The 23,602-nt window shown below is 45.5% G+C and overlaps 2 protein-coding genes across 2 annotated transcripts; both read right to left on the reverse strand.

Annotated features, from left to right (window-relative positions):
- Nucleotides 1–5,623: 5,623 nt before the first annotated feature.
- LOC311106122 (claudin-3-like) lies at nucleotides 5,624–6,118 on the reverse strand (the record flags this gene model as incomplete). Its single annotated transcript, XM_084148438.1, has 1 exon — nucleotides 5,624–6,118. One exon carries the CDS (start codon nucleotides 6,116–6,118, stop codon nucleotides 5,624–5,626), a length of 495 nt encoding a protein of 164 aa, XP_084004564.1.
- A 15,489-nt stretch (nucleotides 6,119–21,607) lies between these two features.
- LOC311106117 (claudin-4-like) lies at nucleotides 21,608–22,282 on the reverse strand (the record flags this gene model as incomplete). Its single annotated transcript, XM_084148434.1, has 1 exon — nucleotides 21,608–22,282. The coding sequence occupies one exon, from the start codon at nucleotides 22,280–22,282 to the stop codon at nucleotides 21,608–21,610; it is 675 nt and encodes a 224-aa protein (XP_084004560.1).
- Between the last annotated feature and the right edge of the window lie 1,320 nt (nucleotides 22,283–23,602).

The raw sequence follows: 23,602 nt of genomic DNA on the forward strand, positions 1-23,602 counted from the left end.
ACAACCTAAAGAATTTGAGAGGGGTTAAACATTTCCCCAGCACCATCCCTCAGCTGTATACCAAAACAAGTGGCGGGGATATGGTTGGGTTGTTTTTCGAAACGCCGACTATAGGTTAAATGTTCTGGTATGCAGCTAATGGGGTGTCTCTCTCACATTAATGAGGTGTTTAGACAGGAATAGCATAGGCAGTAAACTTCTGGCTGTGTTTTGGAGTGGGATAAAAGAATGAAAGCAAATATGGCCGGTGTTGTTGGGCTTCAGTCTCAGGCCTTGTTTGCTATTTTCATAGATTAAGTCAGTTGGAAGACGGAACACAGGAATGTTGGGAGGTTAATGACAACAAGAAAAACACTGATATGGGGCCCCGTGTAGCTCAGTTGATAGAGCATGGCGCTTGCAACGCCAGGGTTGTGGGTTTGTTTCCCACGGGGAGCCAGTATGACAAAATGTATGCACTCACTAACTGTAAGTCGCTCTGGATAAGAGCGTCTGCTAAATGACTAAAATGTTAAATGTAAGTAACTGTCGTTTATTAAAGATGGGCGTCAGGTACAAGCCGTCCTCTCTGTCTCTGACCGTCCTTAGGTGAGGCTATTGGCAGAGGGTCTGTTTGGATATTAACCCTCCCTGGAGTGCACTTAAAGGGGCAATCAGCAGTTTCTAGCATCCATAGCTCTGTCTATGAATTTGAGAGTGGCCCATCCCTCAGATTTTTACCGAAACAATAGCAGGGAGTACTCTTTGGTATTGTTTCAACAGTTGATTGGCCCTTTAAGACATTTTGGAAACTGCCCCAAAATAGATCTAAAATGATTGGCTGTGTGTGGATGGACCTAGATAAAGATGTTACGTTCACCTGCTTCATGATATCATTATCTGTTAGCTGTTTGTTTATCTTCTGTTTATTGAGGAAGAAAGAGGAAGAGGACAGACCAACATATTAAGAAATGGCTGAGAGTAGCTTCCACGGATCAGTCACTTTGTTAGCCACACTTTGTTTATTGCACTAAAAATATTTAAGATATTCCATGTATACAGTGCCTCATCTGCAAAGCAACATGCCTTTTGAACCATACTGTAGGTCTTGGCATATTTTGTATTGTGGGAGCATGTAAGCCAACGGTAGTGTTTAAGTTTATGTGCCGACAGAGTAGACAGGACAGGACCCACAAAGGGGCTGTGTTGTTCCTTTCATGGTGGATGAATAAAGGAAGGCTTTTTCACTGGCAACTCCAGGAGCCTAGCAACTTCTGTCTGTTCCGTCCTTCACTTAGCTCAGTATCGGTCATGTGATCAGCCAGGGTTTCGCTGTCCAGAGCCAGCAGAGTAGAGCAGAGAGAGAGAGTAATACTGCTGAAATAACCCAGAGGTGGAATCAATTATTAACACCATTCAAACACCCTATACTGCCCCAGTCTTGTATAGGAAAAGCCATCTGAAAAAATACCGGGAAAATCACATTTATATAAGTATTCAGACCCCTTACTCAGCCCTTTGTTGAAGCACCTTTGGCAGCCTCGAGTCTTCTTGGGTATGACGCTATAAGCTTGGCACACCTGTATTTGGGGAGTTTCTCCCATTTTTCTCTGCAGATCCTCTCAAGCTCTGTCAGGTTGGATGGGGAACGTTGCTGCACAGCTATTTTCAGGTCTCTCGAGATGTATGATCGGATTCAAGTCTGGGCTCTGGCTGGGTCACTCAAGGACATTCAGAGACTTGTCCCGAAGCCACTCTTGCGTTGTCTTGGCTGTGTGCTTAGGGTCGTTGTCCTGTTGGAAGGTGAACCTTCGCCCCAGTCTGAGGTCCTGTGTGCTCTGGAGCAGGTTTTCATCAAGGATCTCTCTGTACTTTGCTCCGTTCATCTTTGCCTCGACCCTGACTAGTCTCCCAGTCCCTGCCGCTGAAAAACATCCCCACAGCAAGATGCTGCCACCACCATGCTTCACCATAGGGATGGTGCCAGGTTTCCTACAGACGTGACGCTTGGCATTCAGACCAGAAAGTTCAATCTTGCTTTCATCAGACCAGAGAATCTTGTTAATCATGGTCTGAGAGTCTTTAGGTGCCTTTTGGCAAACTCCAAGCGGGCTGTCATGTGCCTTTTACTGAGGAGTGGCTTCCGTCTGGCCACTCTACCATAAAGGTAGTGGAGTGCTGCAGAGATGGTTGTCCTTCTGGAAGGTTCTCCCATATCCACAGAGGAACTCTGGAGCTCTCTCAGAGTAACCATCGGGTTTTGGTCACCTCCCTGACCAAGGCCCTTCCCCCCGATTGCTCCGTTTGGCCGGGTGGCCAGCTCTAGGAAGAGTCTTGGTGGTTCCAAACTTCTTTCATTTAAGGATGATGGAGGCCACTGTGTTCTTGGGGACCTTCAATACTGCAGAAATCTTTTGGTACCCTTCCCCAGATCTGTGCTTCGACACAATCCTGTCTACGGACAATTCCTTCGATCTCATGGCTTGGTTTTTGCTCTGACATGCACTGTCAACTGTGGGACCTTATATAGACAGGTGTGTGCCTTTCCAAATCATGTCCAATCAATTGAATTGACCACAGGTGGACGCCAATCAAGTTGTAGAAACATCTCAAGGATGATCAATGGAAACAGGATGCACCTGAGCTCAATTTCGAGTCTCATAGCAAAGGGTCTGTTTTTTATAAATTTGTTAGAATTTCAAAAAAACTGTTTTCGCTTTGTCATTATGGGGTATTGTGTGTAGATTGATGAGGAAAACATTTTTTAAAATCAATTTTAGAATAAGGCTGTAACGTAACAAAATCTGTAACGTAACTGTAACGTACATCTGTTGAAACTGAAGCTTTTGGACAACACACTTCCAAGATTTCCAACCCTCTTAGAAAGAATGATATCCCATTATCCTAACTTTCATTTAGTAAGACCATCAGTCAGCCAACAAATACAATGCAAATGAGCAAATTACAAATACATTGGTTTTGTTTTTCAACTGTATCAAATTACATTACTTTGAAATCATCTAGATTCGATTTTATACAGTGTTTTGTTACAGTAGTTGAATGCTTGTTGCCCTATGTTGCAATTTCAAAAGGTTGCATTTGACTCTGTTGAAAATGGCTAGTAATTTGAATAATCAACTGAAAAATGTATGAACACCATGTATGAACACCATGCTTCAATAACCATAGAGACGCTTATTCTATTCATATGCATAACCTAGCTTTTTAATGTACATTTTATCCCCCTTTTTGGAGGAAATCATCTGAACAATGGACTGTTTCTAATCTGAAACTGTACAGTAGTTAATATCAATGGATCCAGTCAAGGTGGCTGCATGTCAAATGATTTGATAGATATTTTGTTAGAAGTGACATTGATATGTGGAGGAAGAGACAACAGTTGGCTGGTAAGGTGCTGGTATGGTGAGACTCCAGTCTCCAGGGACTTTTCTCTCCCATATTTACTATGAGATCCCAATGAATATTTCAGATATAGGCTTTTGTAAGGTGCTACAAGATGTGTTTTAAACATGAGACTGGAAGTCTTAAAGTCACAGCCAGTATGCAGGAAACAGACTTCAAATTGCTTATAGAAACAATTACAAATTTGATTCCTGTGTATTTCTTGGGTTCGTCTATGTCCTTAATTGAAGATGACTTATACTCTAGGCCTGCTGCTACTGATTATAATTCTACCTTTTCATCATTTCTTTCAGTCTTCTTTGTCCTTCTCTGCTGACATAACATGTGTCACCTGCACCTGCTCCGTGATCTCTTGTTGGTAATTGTTTAGAGCTGTTGTGGTAAAGTTGCTGATTGATGGCCAGTAACATGGCCTCTTGGATTGCATATCAGGCTACCTTTACACTGGCACATGTACTGATCCTTATCCCAGCATCCGTCCCCTTCTCATTGGGTTAAAAAAACATTACAAAACTGCTGAAGTACAACAAATATATTGTTGATAGTGTGAACCTCTGTGTGCAGATGGTAATTCAATAAAACGAGGAAAATATACAAAATGGATTATTGCTTTCTGAATTAAATCAGTAGAGATGCAAACCTTTATAAAACAACAACTGTCTTTATTAAAAAGCACTGCAGGACTAACACACACAGTAGCACTGTTCTGGCTGGACACAGGTGCACAATGCCCCCATTTCTTCTGTTTGTCTGCTCCCAACCTGTTCCCCACTCCCTCTGTGCACTGCTATCCACACTGAGTTTAATACATCTGTCATCTGTCAGATACAGTACTCTGTGTCATAGTATTATATTTTTTGTTGTTGTTATTATTATTTTACTCCTCAATTTCGTGGTATCCAATTGGTAGTTACAGTCTTGTCCCATCGCTGCAACTCCCGTACGGACTCGGGAGAGGCGACGGTCGAGAGTGTCCTCCAAAACACAACCCAGCCGAGCCTCGCTGCTTCTTGACCCAATGCCCGCTTAACACGGAAGCCAGCCGCACCAGTGTGTCAGAGGAAACACCGTACAACTGGTGACCGTGTCAGCGTGCACTGCGCACGGGCCTGCCACAGGAGTCACTAGTGCGCAGCTCGGGACAAGAATAGCCCTGCCAAACCCTCCCCTAACCTGGACAACGCTGGGCCAATTGTGCGCCACCCCATGGGTCTCCCGGTCGCGGCCGGCTGCGACAGACCCACAATTTAGTATTTTGTTAGTATTTTATTAGGATCCCCATTAGCTGCTGCCAAGGCAGCCGCTACTCTTGCTGGGGTCCAAACAGATGACCACATCACACAATCACACCCTTAACACTGATGATAGAACATCACCATCAAACAAATCCATCTCTTTCACAAATGATTTGAGAAAAAATATATAAAATGTCCCAACATAAAAAAAATCCTACATAAAAAAGAAACATAGTTCCTTCAAAAATGATGTGAACATACTGATTTTGTTCACTCTACTGTATTCATTCAGTGAAAGAAAAACTTTCCACCTCTATCTTTTTGTGAAAGCATCAGTAAAATGTTTAACAGTGCTCTTTAGTTTCTGAAGCCTAAGCAATGCCTCATTTATATGAGCCAATAACATAGAGAAATGTCAATGAGAAGAAAATGACTGAATATTCTACAATATATCATTTGATGTCGCGTAGTTGCCTGAAGCTTGGGAAATAATTCAATGTTAGTGATTTAAAATGTTAATAGCCTCAATGACTAACATCTTAGAGAGGAATAATTATAAAAGTACAAACGCTATGTAAATAATTATATGAGGCTTGTGAATGTTTTTAAATGAGCTTGATATAGTTTCAATGGATATGCATAGCTCACCAATAATCCAACCCTTAAAACCTTGTAATTTAATTAATAAATGTAGTAACTACTGATCTTATTCTTCATTTCCTTTGTTCTCACTAAACCCAAATGGAAAGCACATGATCCTTCTCAAATGCTTTTCTTTCAGAGTAGATATTACAGAGACAAATACTGTACACACGTAGACAAATCAAACAAAACAATGGTAAAAAAAAGCAGAAACAAACACATCCCTTCATCGTGGAGTCTCCTTGGGATTCATGAAGCCCTTTCTTAGACACACCATTAAAAAGAAGTGTAGAATAACGTTTTTGGTTGTTACATTAACAGTTCTTGTCCCATCCATCATCCCATCACACATAGTATTTTCTCTCGAACCCGGACCCACCTGGGGCAGAGCGTGGGGCAGAGTATGCAATCCGTGAGGGGTTGTACTTCCGAGGGGGACAGGAGCAGCAGAGGAGGCTTCCGCTGAGGATCATGAGGGCTGAGGCCCCCCAGCCAATGTAGAGCGCTGCCCCTAGCTCTCTGCGCTGAGCATCAGTCAGCAGAGGGTTGTAAAAGTCCCTGATGATAGTGTTGGCCAACCAGGACACTGGGATCAGCTGCATGAATCCCGACACGATGAAGAACACCCCAGAGATGATCATGACTTTAGCTTTGGACGCCTCATCTTCGATGCAGTTGGTGCACTTGGCCCCGGCGATGGTGATGAGCACGGCCAGGATGGCCAGGAGGATAGAGATGACCGTGAGGGCCCTGGTGGCCTGGAGGTCCTGGGAGAGGGCCAGCATGGAGTCATAGACCTTACACTGCATCTGGCTTGTGCTCTGGACCACACAGGTCATCCACAGACCCTCCCAGATTATCTGAGCCGTGACGATGTTGCTGCTGATGAAGGCCGTTACTCGCCACATGGGCAGGGTGCAGGACACGATGGCAATGATCCATCCTAAGACGCATTGAGCGATCCCCACTAACTCCAACTCTGCAGAACTTGTGGTAATCCTGATGTTACTGGAGCTCCTTCTGTGTTCCGTTCAGTGCTCCGTGTTCCGTCACACCTGAGAGACCTGAGAGGATCTGACAGAGGATCTGTGAGAAAGAAAGAGACCAGCCAGAGCCAGAGACAACACCAATTGATTTAATTTATCCCCTAGTACCTGTGAGTGTGTGATGTGTGATGTTCTGGTGCTGCCAGGAAGACAAGTATCCTTTATATCCCAGATCAGCTGAAGGGAGGAGCCCTGGAAGGTCCCAAAAATGCTTCTCTGTGACATCACAGTGTAGAAAAAATTTATAAATCAATAAAGATTTTCTAAACCTGCAAGGAGTTACTAGCCAGAGGGAGGGTATTATCTTGCTCCCCACATCACCTTGAATCTCATAGTGTTTGAAAAAATGTTTTAACCCTAACCTTTTAATCTTTTTATTTATTTTTTACTCAGAAATGCGCAGTTTTTACATAATGGACATGATGAAAATGAGCTTGAAGAGTGGTGGAATTACTCTTTAATCATTAAAAGATTAGCCCTAATCTTGTCTCCTAAGAACAATCACTCTCTCACAGCATTATTTGAAGCAGCTTGTTAAAGAAAAATGCCTGACCTCTGTTCTTCAGCAACAAGCTGTCTTGTTCAGTCTATTTGATGTGGTCTAACGATCATGTCTGTCTGTCACTGAATCCAGTGCCCTTGAATTCCTTACAACTGGGAGTGTCTCCCCTAGTTATGCCTTAGAAACTGGGATAATGGACTTTCCCCTCAACATTTCATGACCCAGTGTTGATAACTCACTCCTACCTCCATCTTGCTATGAAACTGACCCATTGTTCTGGGGGCCATTCTGGAATAGCTGAAAGTGGGGGGCTGTCAAAGCAAGGCTTCTTGTTATCTAAGGGCCAACAGATATGGGAGTCAGCCAGGTAGATAGTTTTGTGGCAAATTCGTCCTTATATTGATCAAAGAACCAAAGTATTTTTTGTAGAATTAAGATAGACTTTATTACAATGGACAAAGCCGAGTGGTCTGCAGAGCATCTCCCTTCCAGCTCTCAGCTCTCATTTTACATGTGATGCGTATGGAGTATACAAAGAGGCAGGACGCAGACGCAGGAATTAACAAGGTCAAGGTTTACTTAACAATGAGCAAGAGAAATAACAAATAGAGTAAATGACACGAAGCTAAACGATCACACACAACATCATCCAAAACAGTCCAGGGCTAAATAGGGGTGGTGATGAGGTGCAGGTGCGCTGGAGGTGATTAGGGTGCGTTGGGTTTCCATTCCGGTGTAGCTGAGGTGGTGTGCTCAGACCGGTGGCTCAGTAGACCGGCGAATCAGAGAGCCAGAGGGGAGCAACGGGAGGAGACGTGACAGTACCCCCCCAAGGACGCGTGGCTCCAGCCGCTGGACGTCGCCGGCAAGGAGGATGACCCCGAGGACGAGGAGTGGGCCGGTCATGGAGGCGACGGTGGAAGTCCCGAATTAGGTTGGGGTCCAGAACGTCCCCAGCTGGAACCCAGCTCCTCTCCTCAGGACCATACGCCTCCCAGTCCACCAGGTAATGGAGACATCCCCCACGGAACCTGGAGTCCAGCAGGTCCTTCACTGCATACGCCGGACCCCCTTCAATGTCCAGGGGCAGAAGAAGCGTACCCCGGGGGACGGCATCTGCCAGAGGACCAGGAACCACCAGCCTGAGGAGAGACACATGAAAAGTGGGTGAGACACGGTAGTGAGGGGGAAGGAGCAGCCGGTATGATACCTCATTTATCCGCCGGGTGACCTTAAAAGGCCCCACAAACCGGGGGCTCCGTTTCTTGCAGGGCAGGCGGAGAGGGAGGTTTTTTGTGGACAGCTAGATACGATCCCCAGGTGGCCTCACTGCGTTGGCGGTCGGCTTGGTCCTTCTGCCGACTAATGGCCCTCTGGAGATGGACATGGGCGGCATCCCAGACCTGTCCGGCCCTGTGGAACCACTCGTCGACAGCGGGCGCATCGGTCTGGCTGGGTGTCCAAGGGGCCAGAGCCGGCACTGGAAGGGAGTGAGCCCCATGGAGGAGTGAACAAGAGAGTTCTGGGCATATTCTGCCCAGGAAAGAAACCGCGCCCACTCACCCTGCCGGTCCTGACAGTGGCAACGAAGAAACCTCCCCAGCTCCTGGTTCATGCGCTCCACCTGCCCATTTGACTGAGGCCTATACCCGGAAGTGAGGCTGGCCGTGGCCCAGATCTTCTCCAGGAAATCCTTCCACACTCTGGAGGTGAATTGGGGGCCACGGTCCGAGACAATGTCCTCCGGAAGTCCATAATGCTGGAAGACCTGTTGGAACAGGATCTCAGCGACCTGGAGAGCAGAAGGAAGACCAGTTAGTGGCAAAATACGGCATGATTTGGAGAACCGATCTACGACCACCATGACTGTGGTGAAGCCGTCAGAACGTGGAAGGTCGGTGACAAAGTCTATGGACAGGTGTGACCAAGGTCGCTGAGGCACTGGGAGAGGAACTAGTTTGCCTGCCGGGGCGTTCCGAGGAGTCTTCGTTTGGGCACATACGGAACAGGAGTTGACGTAGCAGGAGACATCAGAAGCCAAGGTGGGCCACCAGTATTTTTGGGCTAGAGAATGCATGGTGCGCGTAATTCCAGAGTGCCCTGCCGTAAGGGTGGTGTGTGCCCAGATCAGCAGGCGGTCACGGACGCTGGTGGGTACATACACGCGCCCCGGAGGGGTGTTGGCAGGTGTTGGGTCCTCCTGAGCCGCCAGGCGGATGTCTTCGTCCACATCCCAAATGACAGGAACAATGATGAGAGACGAGGGCAGGATAGGACCCCCCAAATCCTTTGTTTCTCCGGTATGGTGCATCCTGGAGAGTGCGTCGGCCTTCACATTCTGGGATCCTGGGCGGTAGGACAGAATGAATTGGAAGCAAGTGAGAAATTGGGCCCACCTGGCTTGACGAGAGTTCATCCGTTACGCTGCCAGTATGTGATCCAAATTCCGGTGGTCAGTAAGAATCCAGAATGGATGGACTGCGCCCTCCAGCCAGTGTCTGCATTCCTCCAGAGCGAGGACCACCGCCAACAGCTCCCTGTCTCCAACTCCATAGTTCCTCTCTGCGGGGGTAAGCTTTTTAGAGAAAAGTCACAGGGATACATTTTCTCTGGCTCACCGTGCCACTGGGAGAGGACCGCACCCACGCCCTCCTCCGATGCGTCCACCTCCAGTATGAAAGGACGAGATGGATCTGGGTGTTTTAGGATGGGCACTGTGGTGAACCTCTCCTTCAGCCTCTTGAAGGCAGCGTCAGCCTCAGGGTTCCAGGCCAGCTTCTGAGGCCCACCCTTAAGGAGAGAGGTGAGCGGGGCGGCTATGGAGCTTTAGGACCTGATGAAACGCCGGTAGAAATTAGCGAAGCCCAGGAAGCTCTGTAGGCCCTTGATGGTGGTGGGAACTGGCCATGACCTGACGGCGTCCGTCTTCACTCCTTCCATGAACACCCCTTGAGGACTGATCCAGTATCCCAGGAAGGAGATGGCATGTTGATGGAATTCGCATTTCTCCCCCTTCACCAACAGGCTGTGTTCCCGGAGGCGGAGTAGGACAGCTCGGATGTCCCTGACGTGCTCCTCGAACGTAGCCGAGTAGATCAGGATATCGTCGATGTACACCACCACCTGTCTACTCAGCATGTCCTGGAACACGTAATTGACGAAGGACTGGAACACAGAAGGTGCGTTGGCGAGGCCGTACGGCATGACGCAGTATTCATGGTGGCCTGAGGTAGTGCTGAATGCCGTCTTCCACTCGTCTGCGTACTCACTTGGAATGTTGGGCTGGAGGGCGGACTCCGGACTCTCCACTGACATGGAACAACCGGCAGGCAGGTCTTCCGGCATGAGGTGGACAAGGCTGTGATCCTCTTGGTGCTCCAATTGATGGTAGGGTTGTGTAGACTGAGCCAGGACAATCCCAAGACGATCCGGTGAAGGGGTGACGTAACGATGTGGAATGACAGCTCCTCGTGGTGCTCCGGTAGTGCGGGAATGGTGATGGTGATGGGGAGAGTGATGTGCGTAATGGTGCCTGATCCAAGGGGTTTATTGTCCAGTGAGGTGACGTGTAGCGGAGATGGCAGTGGCATGGTGGGCAACCCCCATTCAGAGACCAGCTCCCTATCTATAAGGTTCCCCGCTGATCCGGAATCTATCATTGCGGTAGAAATGGAACAGAAGGAATAACCAGTCACCGTTATGGGAACTAAAAACTGTGGTTTTGTGATAGGAGCTGACGTAACACTCACCGAGCGGTGACGGGAGTCATACCGCCTAGATAGGGAGCCGCCAGGAGATCTGTGGTCCATGGTGGTGTAGGGGGTGCTGCCCACCTCCATGGGTGAGGACTCGGAAGCAGTGCGGCTTCCATAGCTCAGATGGGGTGAGCGTCGAGGCTCCGGTAGGTGTCTCTCTCTCAACCTGTCATCAAGACGGATGGACGTGGTGATGAGGGTATCAAGGTCCATCTCATCGTCCCGACATGCAAGTTCCTTCTTAATGTCCTCCCGTAAGCCTCTCCTGAAGGCCATGCGCAGAGCACGCTCATTCCAGCCGGAAGATGCCGCCATCGTGTGAAAGCTCAGAGCGTACTCAGACGCGGGCCCCTCTCTCTGTTGTAGATGGAGGAGACGCTCACCCCCGGCCTTTCCCTCCGTGGGATGATTAAACACCGCCCTGAACCTATCGAAGAAGGTGGGGTAGGTAGGTGCCACTGCCTCCTTTCCTTCCCAGACTGCCGTGGCCCAATCCAGTGCCTTTCCTTTAAGAAGTGAAATCACCATCGCTATCCTGGCTTGGTCAGATGGATATGCCCCAGGCTGACGTGGCAGATAAAGGGAAACCTGTAGCAGGAAGCTGCTACATTTAGTAGTTTTACCGTCATAGCGCTCCGGTAGGGCGACGGTTCTCACAGGAGTGGGTGATAGCACGGGAACATGTGGATTGGGGGCACTCGCCGCTCCCTGGGGTGGAACCAGAGCGCTAGGTAGATTATGCAGAGTTTGGAGCACTTCCTGCATGGCGGCGTTCAACTGGGCAAGCTGCTGCTGGTGCTGGTCGAGGCACTGGGAAACTCCTGCTGCATCCATTTTATTTGGTGTGTGATTCTGTGACGCGTACTGAGTAAACGAAGAGGTAGGATGCAGATGCAGGAATTAACAAGGTCAAGGTTTACTTAACAATGAGCCATAGAAAAACAGCGATAGAGTAAACGACACGAAGCTAAACAATCACACACAACATCATCCAAAACAGTCCAGGGCTAAATAGGGGTGGTGATCAGATGATGAGGTGCAGGTGCGCTGGAGGTGATTAGGTTGCATTGGGTTTCCATTCCGGTGTAGCCGAGGTGGTGTGCTCAAACCGGTGGCTCAGTAGACTGGCGAATCAGAGCGCCGGAGGGGAGCAACGGGTGGAGACATGACATTACATACATTTTAGCTTAACCCCTCCCTCTTGGGTTCCCCCACCACTGTCTCCAGTTTCCCCCTCTTGACCGCTCCGACCACTTCCTTAGTCTATGATAGTGGCTAAATCTGACGTCCCCTCCTATGTATGCACAAATAACAGCCCTGTCATGTAAAAATGATCATGTTCAGTTTGAACTCTGTTCAACCCTGGCTCACCCTGGCTTGACCTGGAGATTGATTGTTGGACATGGCATGTCCACAATCAATCTCTCAAACATACCCAAGCCCAACCCCTCTCTTCCACCCCATCTTGCTGTAATTAATCAAGAAGATGCCCAAGGAGAGACAGAGGGTTTAGCCTGAACTCTGTTCAACCCTGGCTCGTTCCAGGGATCTGCCTAAGGAGAGCCACAGGGTCACAGTCTGGTTTCAGTCACTGATAAGATAAGACAACTGTAGAATCTGACCCGAACACAGGTCAGATGCCCATTTCACATACACACAAACCCAGTGAGAGGAACCAATTCAGTTCTTGCCCAGCAACAGCGACAAACCAATAAAAAATTAATAAACATATCAATGCAAAAAAACACCTCAATAGCAGCTATGAAAGATAATCCAACTCAACACATCATTACCATGGATACCAAAGGATCAGTGAAGGACAATGCCTATTATTTCCTGATCTGGGCAGAATGAATGACACAGAGGCTGTTCTCTAATATAAGTTGAGAGTTAGCCTTAGCCTACATCTTTGTTTGGCAGCAGATTCAAACATACTTTTCTTATAAACTGTATAGCTAGTACTACAGGATTTACAGTGCCTTGCAAAAGTATTAATCCCCCTTGCGTTTTTCTTAGTTTGTTGCATTACAACCTGTCATTTAAATGGATTTTCATTTGGATTTCATGTAATGGACATACACAAAATAGACCAAATTGGTGAAATGAAATGAAAAAAAGAACTTGTTTCAAAACATTCAAAAAAATAAATAATGGAAAAGTGGTGCGTGCATATGTAGTCACCCCCTTTGCTATGAAGCCCCTAAATAAGATCTGGTGCAACCAATTACCTTCAGAAGTCACATAATTAGTTAAATAAAGTCCACCTGTGTGCAATCTAAGTGTCACATGATCTGTCACATGATCTCAGTAAAAATAAACCTGTTCTGAAAGGCCCCAGAGTGTGCAACACCACTAAGCAAGGGGCACTACCAAGCAAGCGGCACCATGAAGACCAAGGAGCTCTCCAAACATGTCCGGGACAAAGTTGTGGAGAAGTACAGATCAGGGTTGGGTTATGATAAACATATCCGAAACTTTGAACATCCCACGGAGCACCATTAAATCCATTATTTAAAAATTGAAAGAATATGGCACCACAACAAACCTGCCAAGAGAGGGCCGCCCACCAAAACTCACGGACTAGGCAAGGAGGGCATTAATCAGAGAGGCAACAAAGAGACCAAAGATAACCCCGAAGGAGCTGCAAAGCTCCACAGCAGAGATTGGAGTATCTGTCCATAGGACCACTTTAAGCTGTACACTCCACAGAGCTGGGCTTTACGGAAGAGTGGCCAGAAAAAAGCTTTAAAAAAATGAGTGAACACGTTTGGTGTTTGCCAAAAGGCATGTGTGAGACTCCCCAAACATACGGAAGAAGGTACTCTGGTCAGATGAGACAAAAATTGAGCTTTTTGACCATCAAGGAAAACGCTATGTCTGGCGCAAACCCAACCTCTAATCACCCCGAGTACACATCATGCTTTGGGGATGTTTTTCATCGGCAGGGACTGGGAAACTGGTCAGAATTGAAGGAATGATGGATGGCGCTAAATACAGGGAAATTCTTGAGGGAAACTTGTTTCAGTCTTCCAGAGATTTGAGACTGGGAAGGAGGTTCACCTGCCAGCAGGACAATGACCCTAAGCATACTGTTAAAGCAACACTTGAGTGGTTTAAGGGGAAACAGTTAAATGTCTTGGAACGGCCTAGTCAAAGCCCAGACCTCAATCCAATTGAGAATCTCTGGTATGACTTAAAGATTGCTGTACACCAGCGGAACCCGTCCAACTTGAAGGAGCTGGAGCAGTTTTGCCTTGAAGAATGGGCAACAATCCCAGTGGCTAGATGTGCCAAGCTTATAGAGACATACCCCAAGAGGGGGGGGGGGGGGGGGGGTTGGTGAATAGTTAAGCACACTCAAGTTTTCTGTTTTTTTGTCTTATTTCTTGTTTGTTTCACCCCAAAAATGATTTTGCATCTTCAAAGTGGTAGGCATGTTGTATAAATCACATGATACAAAACCCCCCAAAAATCCATTTTAAATCCATGTATCTGTATCTCATACCTCCCACCTGATAGTGAAATCAACACCTAAGAACACATACAATCTCACTTGGAAGATCTCCACTACAAGTTGTTGGGAGGCTAGAAAATTATCATCCCTGAATCATCACTGAAAGTCCCTGAATTACCAAATACCTTATGAAATCTCTGTTTTTTGTGAGATGCAGAATGTCATTTTCAGATCAGAACAGGGAGGTTGCAGCCAGAGTTGTTTATGGGTGTGTATAATGTTTTTGCAGCCAAAGGGAGCCACGTGAAGTACAGGTACAGTTAAACTGTACTGAACATTATCATCCTGTAAGTGTCTTACTGAATAGCTGTCTGTCTGTCTAGGGAAATGGTCCAAAGAGGATCTGGTTTACACCTGATCTCAGGTTGACCCTATTGCTGTTTTGCCTCCAGCAAGTTGTATAAAGCTCATTAAATGTGGTGTTAAATGCAAAGTACAAAAATACCTTAAAAAGTGTCAACTAAACATTCAAAGATCTCAGTGGTTACTTCCTAATACGAAGGGGAACTGAGAAGTAAAAAGAGAAAACTGATCTCTGTTTACTGAAGACTTCAGAGCTGTCTGAGGACAAGCATCATCAACACAAGCCTTGTCATCAAAACTAAAGCTACGATTAAGTTCAACATAATTATGTTGTATATGTTGGCTCCTGTTACTATAGTTACTGTAACATACCCAAACAAAATATGAGTGAGCAGCTTTGTGACTCAAAATGAATCAGAAATGCATAGTTTCGTTGTTGCAAAATACTTATTTGCCTAACAGTTGGCAGCAGCCTAGTACCAGTCTATGATACAGTAGCTCTAGGGAGACTGGCTATAATCTTAGACTCATATTACTATACAAAAACACTTGTCTAGGAACACCTAGAGAAGGCTACCCACAGACAGAATACCTCCAGGATAAGGTTTGAATCACAACAGAGCAGATGATTGGTAGCTTGGTACATCATCCTGAGTTTGATTCTAAGGGTGGGTTTATTTTTGTTGTTTGACAATAAAAAATATTTTGCATCTTCAAAGTGGTAGGCATGTTGTGTAAATCAAATGATACAAACCCCCCCAAAAAATCCATTTTAATTCCAGGTTGTAAGGCAACAAAATAGGAAAAATGCCAAGGGGGGTGAATACTTACGCAAGCCACTGTAGTGGCACTTCTCATGTAGCAAAGCACTTACAAATGTTAATGAAATGTACTGTATAATGCAACATATAGCAACAATTAATTTTTCTATCATTGTATTAAAATATTTGAAGAAAAAATGAAAGTATTATGAAACTGTTTTTATTGTGAAATTGACACACATTAAACATCAAAATACTTTATATTTTCACACTTAACAAAAGCTGTTAAGCTGTTAGTGTTTGGCACATTCTTATCCAACATACAGTGCCTTCGGAAAGTATTCAGACCCCTTGACTTTTTCCACATTTTGTTACGTTGCCGCTTTATTCTAAAATGTATTAAATGTTTTTTTTCCCCCTTATCAATCTTCATACAATATCCCATAATGACGAAGCAAAAACAGGTTTAGAAATCTTTGCTAATTTATAAAAAATAAAAAAACGGAAATATCACATTTACATAAGTATTCAGACCCTTTACTCAGTACTCTGTTGAAGCACCTTTGGCAGCGATTACAGCATTGAGTCTTCTTGGGTATGACGCTACAAGCTTGGCACACCTGTATTTGGAGAGTTTCTCCCATTCTTCTCTGCAGATCCTCTCAAGCTCTGTCAGGTTGGATGGGGAGTGTTGCTGCACAGATCTCTCCAGAGATGTTAGATCAAGTCCGGGCTCTGGCTGGGCCACTCAAGGACATTCAGAGACTTGTCCCTAAGCTCCTCCTGCGTTGTCTTGGCTGTGTGCTTAGGCTCATTGTCCTGTTGGAAGGTGAACCTTCACCCCAGTCTGAGGTCCTGAGTGCTCTGGAACAGGTTTTCATCAAGGATCTCTCTATACTTTGCTCCGTTAATCTTTCCCTCCATCCTGACTAGTCTCCCAGTCCCTGCCGCTGAAAAACAATCTTGGTTTCAGACCAGAGAATCTTGTTTCTCATGGTCAGAGGTTCTTTAGGTGCCTTTTGGCAAACTCCTAGCGGGATGTCATGTGCCTTTTACTGAGGAGTGGCTTCCACCTGGCCACTCTACCATAAAGGCCTGATTGGTGGAGTGCTGCAGAGATGGTTGTCCTTTTGGAAGGTTTACCCATCTCCACAGATTAACTCAAGAGCTCCGTCAGAGTGACCATCGGGTTCTTGGTCACCTCCCTGACCAAGGCCCTTCTCTCCCGATTGCTCAGTTTGGCCACGCGGCAAGCTCTAGGAAGAGTCTTGGTGGTTCCAAACGTCCTCCATTTAAGAACGATGGAGGGCACTGTGTTCTTGGGGACTTTCAATGCTGCAGAAATGTTTTGGTACCCTTCCCCAGATCTGTGCCTCGACACAATCCTGTCTCGGAGCTCTACGGACAATTCCTCCGACCTCATGGCTTGGTCTTTGCTCTGACATGCATTGTCACTTGTGGGACCTTATATAGACAGGTGTGTGCCTTTCCAAATCATGTCCAATCAATTAAATTACAACAGGTGGACTCCAATCAAGTTGTAGAAACATCTCAAGGATGATCAATGGAAACAGGATGCATCTGAGCTCAATTCCGAGTGTCATAGCAAAGGGTCTGAATACTTATGTTAATAAGGTATTTCTGTTTTCTTTCTCCAATAAATTTGCAAAAATGTCTAAATACCTGTTTTTGCTTTGTCATTATGTGGTATTGTGTGTAGATTGCTCAGGAGAAAAAAATGTATTTTATCAAGGCTCAGGATAAGACCCAGATGCAGACAGTTCAAAATAGCAAAAAGTGTATTTATAAAAACAGGGGGCAGGCAAACGACAGGTCAAGGGCAGGCAGAGGTCAGTAATCTAGAGCAGAGTCCGAAAGGTACAGAAACGGCAGGCAGGCTCAGGGTCGGGGCAGGCTGAGGTCGGTAATCTAGAACAGTGTCACAAGGTACAGAATGGCAGGCATGCTCAGGGTCAGGGCAGGCAGAAAGGGAAAAACCGGGAAAAACTGGAAAACATGGACTAGAGCAAATCAGGCGTACGGGAAAACCGCAGGTAAGCTTGACGAGACAAGACAAACTTACAACAAACAAACAGAAAACACTGGTATAAATACACAGGGGATAATGGGGACAAATGGGAGACACCTGGTGGGGGGTGGAGACAAGCACAAGACAGGTGAAACCGATCAGGGTGTGACAGTATTTCATCCATTTTAGAATAAGGCTGTAACGTAACTAAATGTGGAAAAAGTCAAGGGGTCTGAACATTTCCGAAGGCACTGTATGCACAACATAAGTAGTTATTCATTCAAATATTAAGATTCCAATACAATATTTACAACACCTATGTATGTTTTAATTAGGTATACAGTATGAAATAAAAGTACATAAAGTCCAGTTTGGTGTTGTTCCTCTTCAACAAATGATCCAGTGAAAAGCAGTGAAAAGCAGTATTTTCTTAATGTCAAAACATATAACAAAAATGTTTTGGTAGAAATCACCCCCATTTGATCTGTTCTTGAATTCAAGGTTGGTATCAGATGTCCTTCATCCACTGTGGGAAAAATGTGAGCAGAAAGCAGCTGCTGCCAGATACCCAGGTCAGTTCAAACATAGTCTATTTTTGCCACCCCCGCTGCGATCATCACCCGGGCCATGGCCGTCTCGTCCTCCACACAGTTGGTACACTTAGCCCCGACCATGACCACCAGCACCCCCATGATGCCCACAACTATAGAGATGACTGTGAGGGCTCGGGCTGCCTGCAGGTCGGAGCTGAGGGCCAGCATGGAGTCATACACCTGTCGTGACATGACTTAATATTAATCTGATTACTGTTATTTCTCTAATTAACTAACTATGTTTAATTTTTACCTGATTAAATTAATAATGTAGCAATTAACTCATTAGGATTTGGGGCACCACGGTGAGAATTTGTTTAACAAGTTACCATCTCCCGAATTAACTCTAGAAGATATGTGGATATCTCTTACGTCAATAACAGTCACTAATTAGTCACTACCTCATATCAAATCATCTGAACATCGCATAGTCCTTGCATCCGCACAAACCCCAGCCTTTACTGATCAATCCGTACCACACAAATTGGTTTAATTATTTATTTACTAACTAACTAAATGGTAACACAGGATACACACACACGGTATAGGTTATTGATTAGAGACTTAATACAATGGAAACAGGTCACTAGTGGACTAACTACGCATGACTACTTGTTCACCGAAAGATGGAGGAATAGAGAGAGAGGAAAGAGAGAGAGAGGGAGAGAGACACAAAACGTATTTACATTTGTAAACTATGCTCACAGTAATCAGAATACTTAGCACCCTAACCACCGCCCATTGGAGAAGAAGAAATTAATGTATTTACATGTCTGAATTGTCTTCCTTCGTTGTTCTATCTCTGTTGGACCCAAGCCTTCTTGGGAAGGGTTTATTTGGGCCTTCTCTCCAACTTGGAGTGTAACTCTCTGGTTGTCCACCAGAGGTCACAATGTTCTTCTTCTTAGTTGTCCGTTGCTTAAATGACTGGTCATGTAGTCTGGGCCAAAACCCAAAAGGGTGGTGTTTCCTTTCACTCGTTCTAGAAGAGTGGTCCTCTGAAGACAGCTAATCAGCCGTGTCTATGATCCCCTGTGGGGTGATGAGAGCAGTGTATTAGACGATGGATTGAAGAGAGTAACAGGATGGTCCTACTTAAATTCACATTCTTAGATACAGTACTTAGAACAGCTACTCAGCCGTGACATTGATTGTTAGAGAGGCGACTTTGTCGTCTTCACCTTGTGTTGATTTTCAGGATCGTAACCAATGGAGACAAAAGCTGCAGCTTGAGTCCATCTGGTCTGATATGTTCATTCTCAACTCATCCTTTATACCCCCGGGAAAAAGGGGGCGTTCCATCAATCCGACACTCTTTCTGAGCCCCCTCGGGCGTGGCTACTGACTGGGCAAAAGTATTAGGATAACCGTGATCTCGTTAGAAAACTAAAATCACATTCCTATCTTCACAGACATATTCTCATCATCCTTTATCCTAGTTGCACAAAGTAAAGGATGAAGAACTGTAGCTCAGTTGGTAGAGCATGGCACTTGCAACACCAGGGTTGTGGGTTTGTTTCCCACGGGGGGCCAGTATGAAAAATGTATGCACTCACTAACTGTAAGTCGCTCTGGATAAGAGCATCTGCTAAATGACTAAAATGTAAATGTAAAGACCTGACATGTATACTCTCTGAGTTACAGTATTTCCATCACTAAACAATATGACATGATTAGTGTTTAGATCCCCACTGACCATTCCAAACATTTGGTTGTTAGGAATATTGTTCCAGTGTTTACTTTTTGGACCTAAAAGTTTTGGGCGGCAAAAGTCTCTGAAACAAAGGACATTCCTTTCACCATACTAGAGGGCCAGAGATATATTCTCTTCCTCTCTAATTTATGGCAGAGTGTTAAGGCGTCATTGTACAATTATGTTCAGGTCAAGAGAAATATTTAGCTCTCTTTGGAGTGTTTACCTCTGTGTCTTACTGCTAACCCTGAGAGAGAGCTGCCTAGGAACATCTTTGGTAGCCTACTGTATACAAGCACTATTGGCTAGTTTCCAACCCAAATACCCTGATGAGCTGAATTGCATTGGTTTTAATAATAAATATATTTTTAAACAAACTTCCATTGTTGCTGAATATCATTTCATCTGGTTTCCAACCCCAGCAGCAGGGCTCTTTCTTGGATCAGTTTCTTTCAAAATGACATGACCTGGGTCGGGAGCCAATGATTGCTCTCTCTGGTACCAGATAACACCATTTTGGGAGATGACATTGCACAATGAATGAATGCAAAGCTGCATTTGCTCATTGTTTCCCACTGCCATGATTCAGGAAACAGACAAGCCTGAATTTCATAGTAAATTGTAACTTGTTTCTGACTGCCATTGAAGTATGATGACAAAAAGTGAGAATCCGTTATCTTTTGTCTTTGTTTGGCTGACAGTTTTAGGGACAAGATTATATTTGGCTGTCAACTTTAGGAATAGAGATAGATGGTTTGTCTAATCAGTCCAGTCAACAAACATCCCCAATGAGTGATTGGGATAGTGGTAATTGTGGCTGGCGAGTTGATGTGGGTCAGTGTTATCAGACAGTGCCTTGTCCACATGGTCACTCTGCACCAAAGGGGTTTCACCCTCATTTGAATTGTCTCAACTGTCTGCAGCACAGGAAGTTCCACACACAGACACTTGACTCTGCACGGTTATAGACGGGTACTTATACTCCACAGGTGAACAGATTTAGTATCACAATACAGTTATTGGAGGCTATGTTTGTTTGTACAATGCTCAAACTTCCATAGGAAGTACTTTAAGTCTATGCTATAAAACTGTCTTAAAAGTATTTTCCCTTATCCTATTCTTAGACTAGAATGTAAATAAAGCCATTGTCTTATTTTTCATCAATGGGAGCATTGTGAAAGAAACGGGTTCACCCTATGATTACAGTGTGGGTTACCTACTTCCCCTCCCTATCAAAATGGCTGCTTTTTGTCGGGCTCAGTTTCACTCTCCCAAATGGAATAAAAAGGATAATGTTGAAGCTCACATTTGCATTGAAATCATAAACCGTATTTGTGCGGGGTAGAGGGGCTGAGTTTTCTAGATTTCAGGTGATATGGACCTGCAGGCATTCCTGCCCGATATTTTGGTCTATTTCTTTAGACCCTGTGTCTTCGATGGGATGTCATGTCTCAGTGTTCTGTTGGTAGCCTGACCTTATTAAACCAGTTTTGTACTTAAGCGTAGGCAAGGCTACCCCTCCTCACTCACATAACATTCCTGTGGGGATATCAGCTGCGATAAGACCTTACTTTCAGATGGGAATGGCCCTGCTATAAGCCAATTAAGAAAGAAAAAGGAGTTGCTTGTATACAAACGTTGTGTACAAACATTAGTTAGCACAATGCATGATGTACTCACATTATGATATCATACTGCACAATGCTGTAATTACCACAGTAAAGAGTGAACTTATCTTCATTTTTGTATCACCATTTTCAGTCATGTGCAAGACAATTCTGAGTTTATTTTTTTAAACAACATTAACATTTTCATGATCTAAATCGTCATCATTGAGTAACATTCATGTGAAATTTAGTACAAAAACGATTTCCGAACAGGCAAAACATGAATTGTATGTAAATGCATGTCTCCAACTCTACAGAAATCATATATGTAAAACACAATCTAGCGTTAATCGCCAATCGTTCATACTTTATTTCTGAATCAGATATCCCACATGGCTGCATTTATTCTGCCCTACCCATATAGCGTGCAGTCAGGAAATGGGGATCGCTAACACTAGTTATTCCATTAGTCCCATCAGTCTCAAGAGGCTGTCTCTATACTAAAGCCATTGAACCCACTCTCTCTCACACATAGTCCCTCCTCATATATCCATTGACAGACATGGGGGATTTGACCGCAGAGTAGTTCACCACCCTGTGGGGTCCAGACCCAGCCCCGCTACCACTCTGGGGTGCTTTCAGTGGGCAGGAGCAGCAGAGCAGAGCTCCCCCTAGGAGAAGCAGACAGGAGGCAGCCCATCCGAAATACAGTGAGTTCCCAAACTCCCTCTTTCCCGTCTCCTCCAGCATCGGGTCGTAGAAGTCCAAGACGATGGTGTTAGCCGTCCACGATATGGCCGTCAGCAGCAACAGCCCCGCCACGATGAAGGTCACCCCGGCCCCCAGCACCATGCGAGGCTTGCTGCCCGTGTCCGAGCTGCAGTTGGTGCACTTGGCCCCGGCTACAGACAGGCCGATGCCCATGATGCACAGCACCATAGAGACAATGACCAGGGCACGGGCCGCCTGTAGGTCCACAGGGAGTCCAAGCATGGAGTCGTGGACTTTGCAGTGCATCTGGCCCGTGCTCTGGACAGAACAGTTCATCCACAGGCCCTCCCAGACCACTTGAGAGATGACGATGTTCTGGCCAATGTAGGCAGCTACTCTCCACATTGGCAGGCCACAGGCCACCATGACCCCTAGCCAACCTGACACACAAAGGATCATACCCAGAATCTCAAGGCCGGCCGAGGCCATCTCTGGAACTAGTCTCTCCCTGTCCCTGGGTGCTCTGGTCCTGGTCTGTGGCTGTCGTCTCTCTTTGTCCTTGGTGCTGTGATCTGGGGCTGTGGTCTGTCCCTGGTGCTGGGCTGTTGTCTCTCTCTGTCCCTTGGTTCTCTGGGATGGGGTTGGGCTGCAGCAGTCACTCCCTATCCCTAGGTCTCTCAGGTCTGGTCTGGATAGAAGGCGCTCTGGGTCTCAGAGCACAGCCCTCTAAAGATGATATCGGATATCCTTGGCTCAGAATGCCCTGAATAAGACTTTAGTCAGTTATGGAGAGAGGGGGAAAGAGAAGGAGAGTGGGATAAACCGATTATTATTTCCTTTATACTGCTAAGAAGACAGTAAGGTGGAGTCAGTTTACGTTCAAATAACACCAAACGTTGAATCACCGTCTCTGCAAACGAGAGACAATTACAGGCTTTGTTCAGTCTGTTAGACAGACACATTATACCTCTTGGGAGAAACCACTCTGCTCAGAACAGGCTTGGCACTGAACATGTGTCTCTCTCTGCCTGTTTTGTTCGATAAAGTTTGTCTTTAAACCATGAAAAAACCATGTGACCTGAACAGGAAAACTCTAGTAGCCCTATCACTGTTTGCCCTAGTTTGTTAGCGTGCTCACTCAAGTTGTAATGGATGTTCTCTGGATGTAAATAAAAATATAAAGGGTGGCTCTGTACACTTCACTTATCAGACAAACAACTGTCCAGTCCTGGTAGGGTTGTTGGGTTGGGTTGGCTGGGCAGCTCTTGTCTCACTAACAGGGGTCATCACTGTGGTCATAGGTCAAAACAGGGGTCACTGCTATCTCATACCTCCCACCTGATAGTGAAATCAACACCTAAGGACACATACCATCTCACTTGGATGATCTCCACTACAGGTTGTTGGAAGGTTAGAAAATTTTCATCAAATCAAATCAAATTGTATTTGCCACATGCGCCGAATACAACAGGTGTAGACATTACAGTGAAATGCTTACTTACAAGCCCTTAACCAACATGCAGTTTTTAAAAGAAAAATGTAAAATAAAGTGTTAATTAAGAAAAATAAAAGCAAATAGCTAAAGAGCAGCAGTAAAATAAAATAGCAGTAGGGAGGCTATATACAGGGTGGTACCGGTACAGAGTCAATGTGCGGGGGCACCGGCTAGTCGAGGTAATTGAGGTCATATGTACATGTGGGTAGAGTTAAAGTGACGATGCATGAATAGTAAACAGAGTAGCAGCAGCGTAAAAGAGAGGGGTGGGATGGGGTGGGGGTGGGGGTGGGGGGGGTGGGGGGGGGGGGGGG

This window comes from Coregonus lavaretus (assembly GCF_964263955.1).
Source record: "Coregonus lavaretus genome assembly, chromosome: 30".
NCBI classification, from domain to species: Eukaryota; Metazoa; Chordata; class Actinopteri; order Salmoniformes; family Salmonidae; genus Coregonus; species Coregonus lavaretus.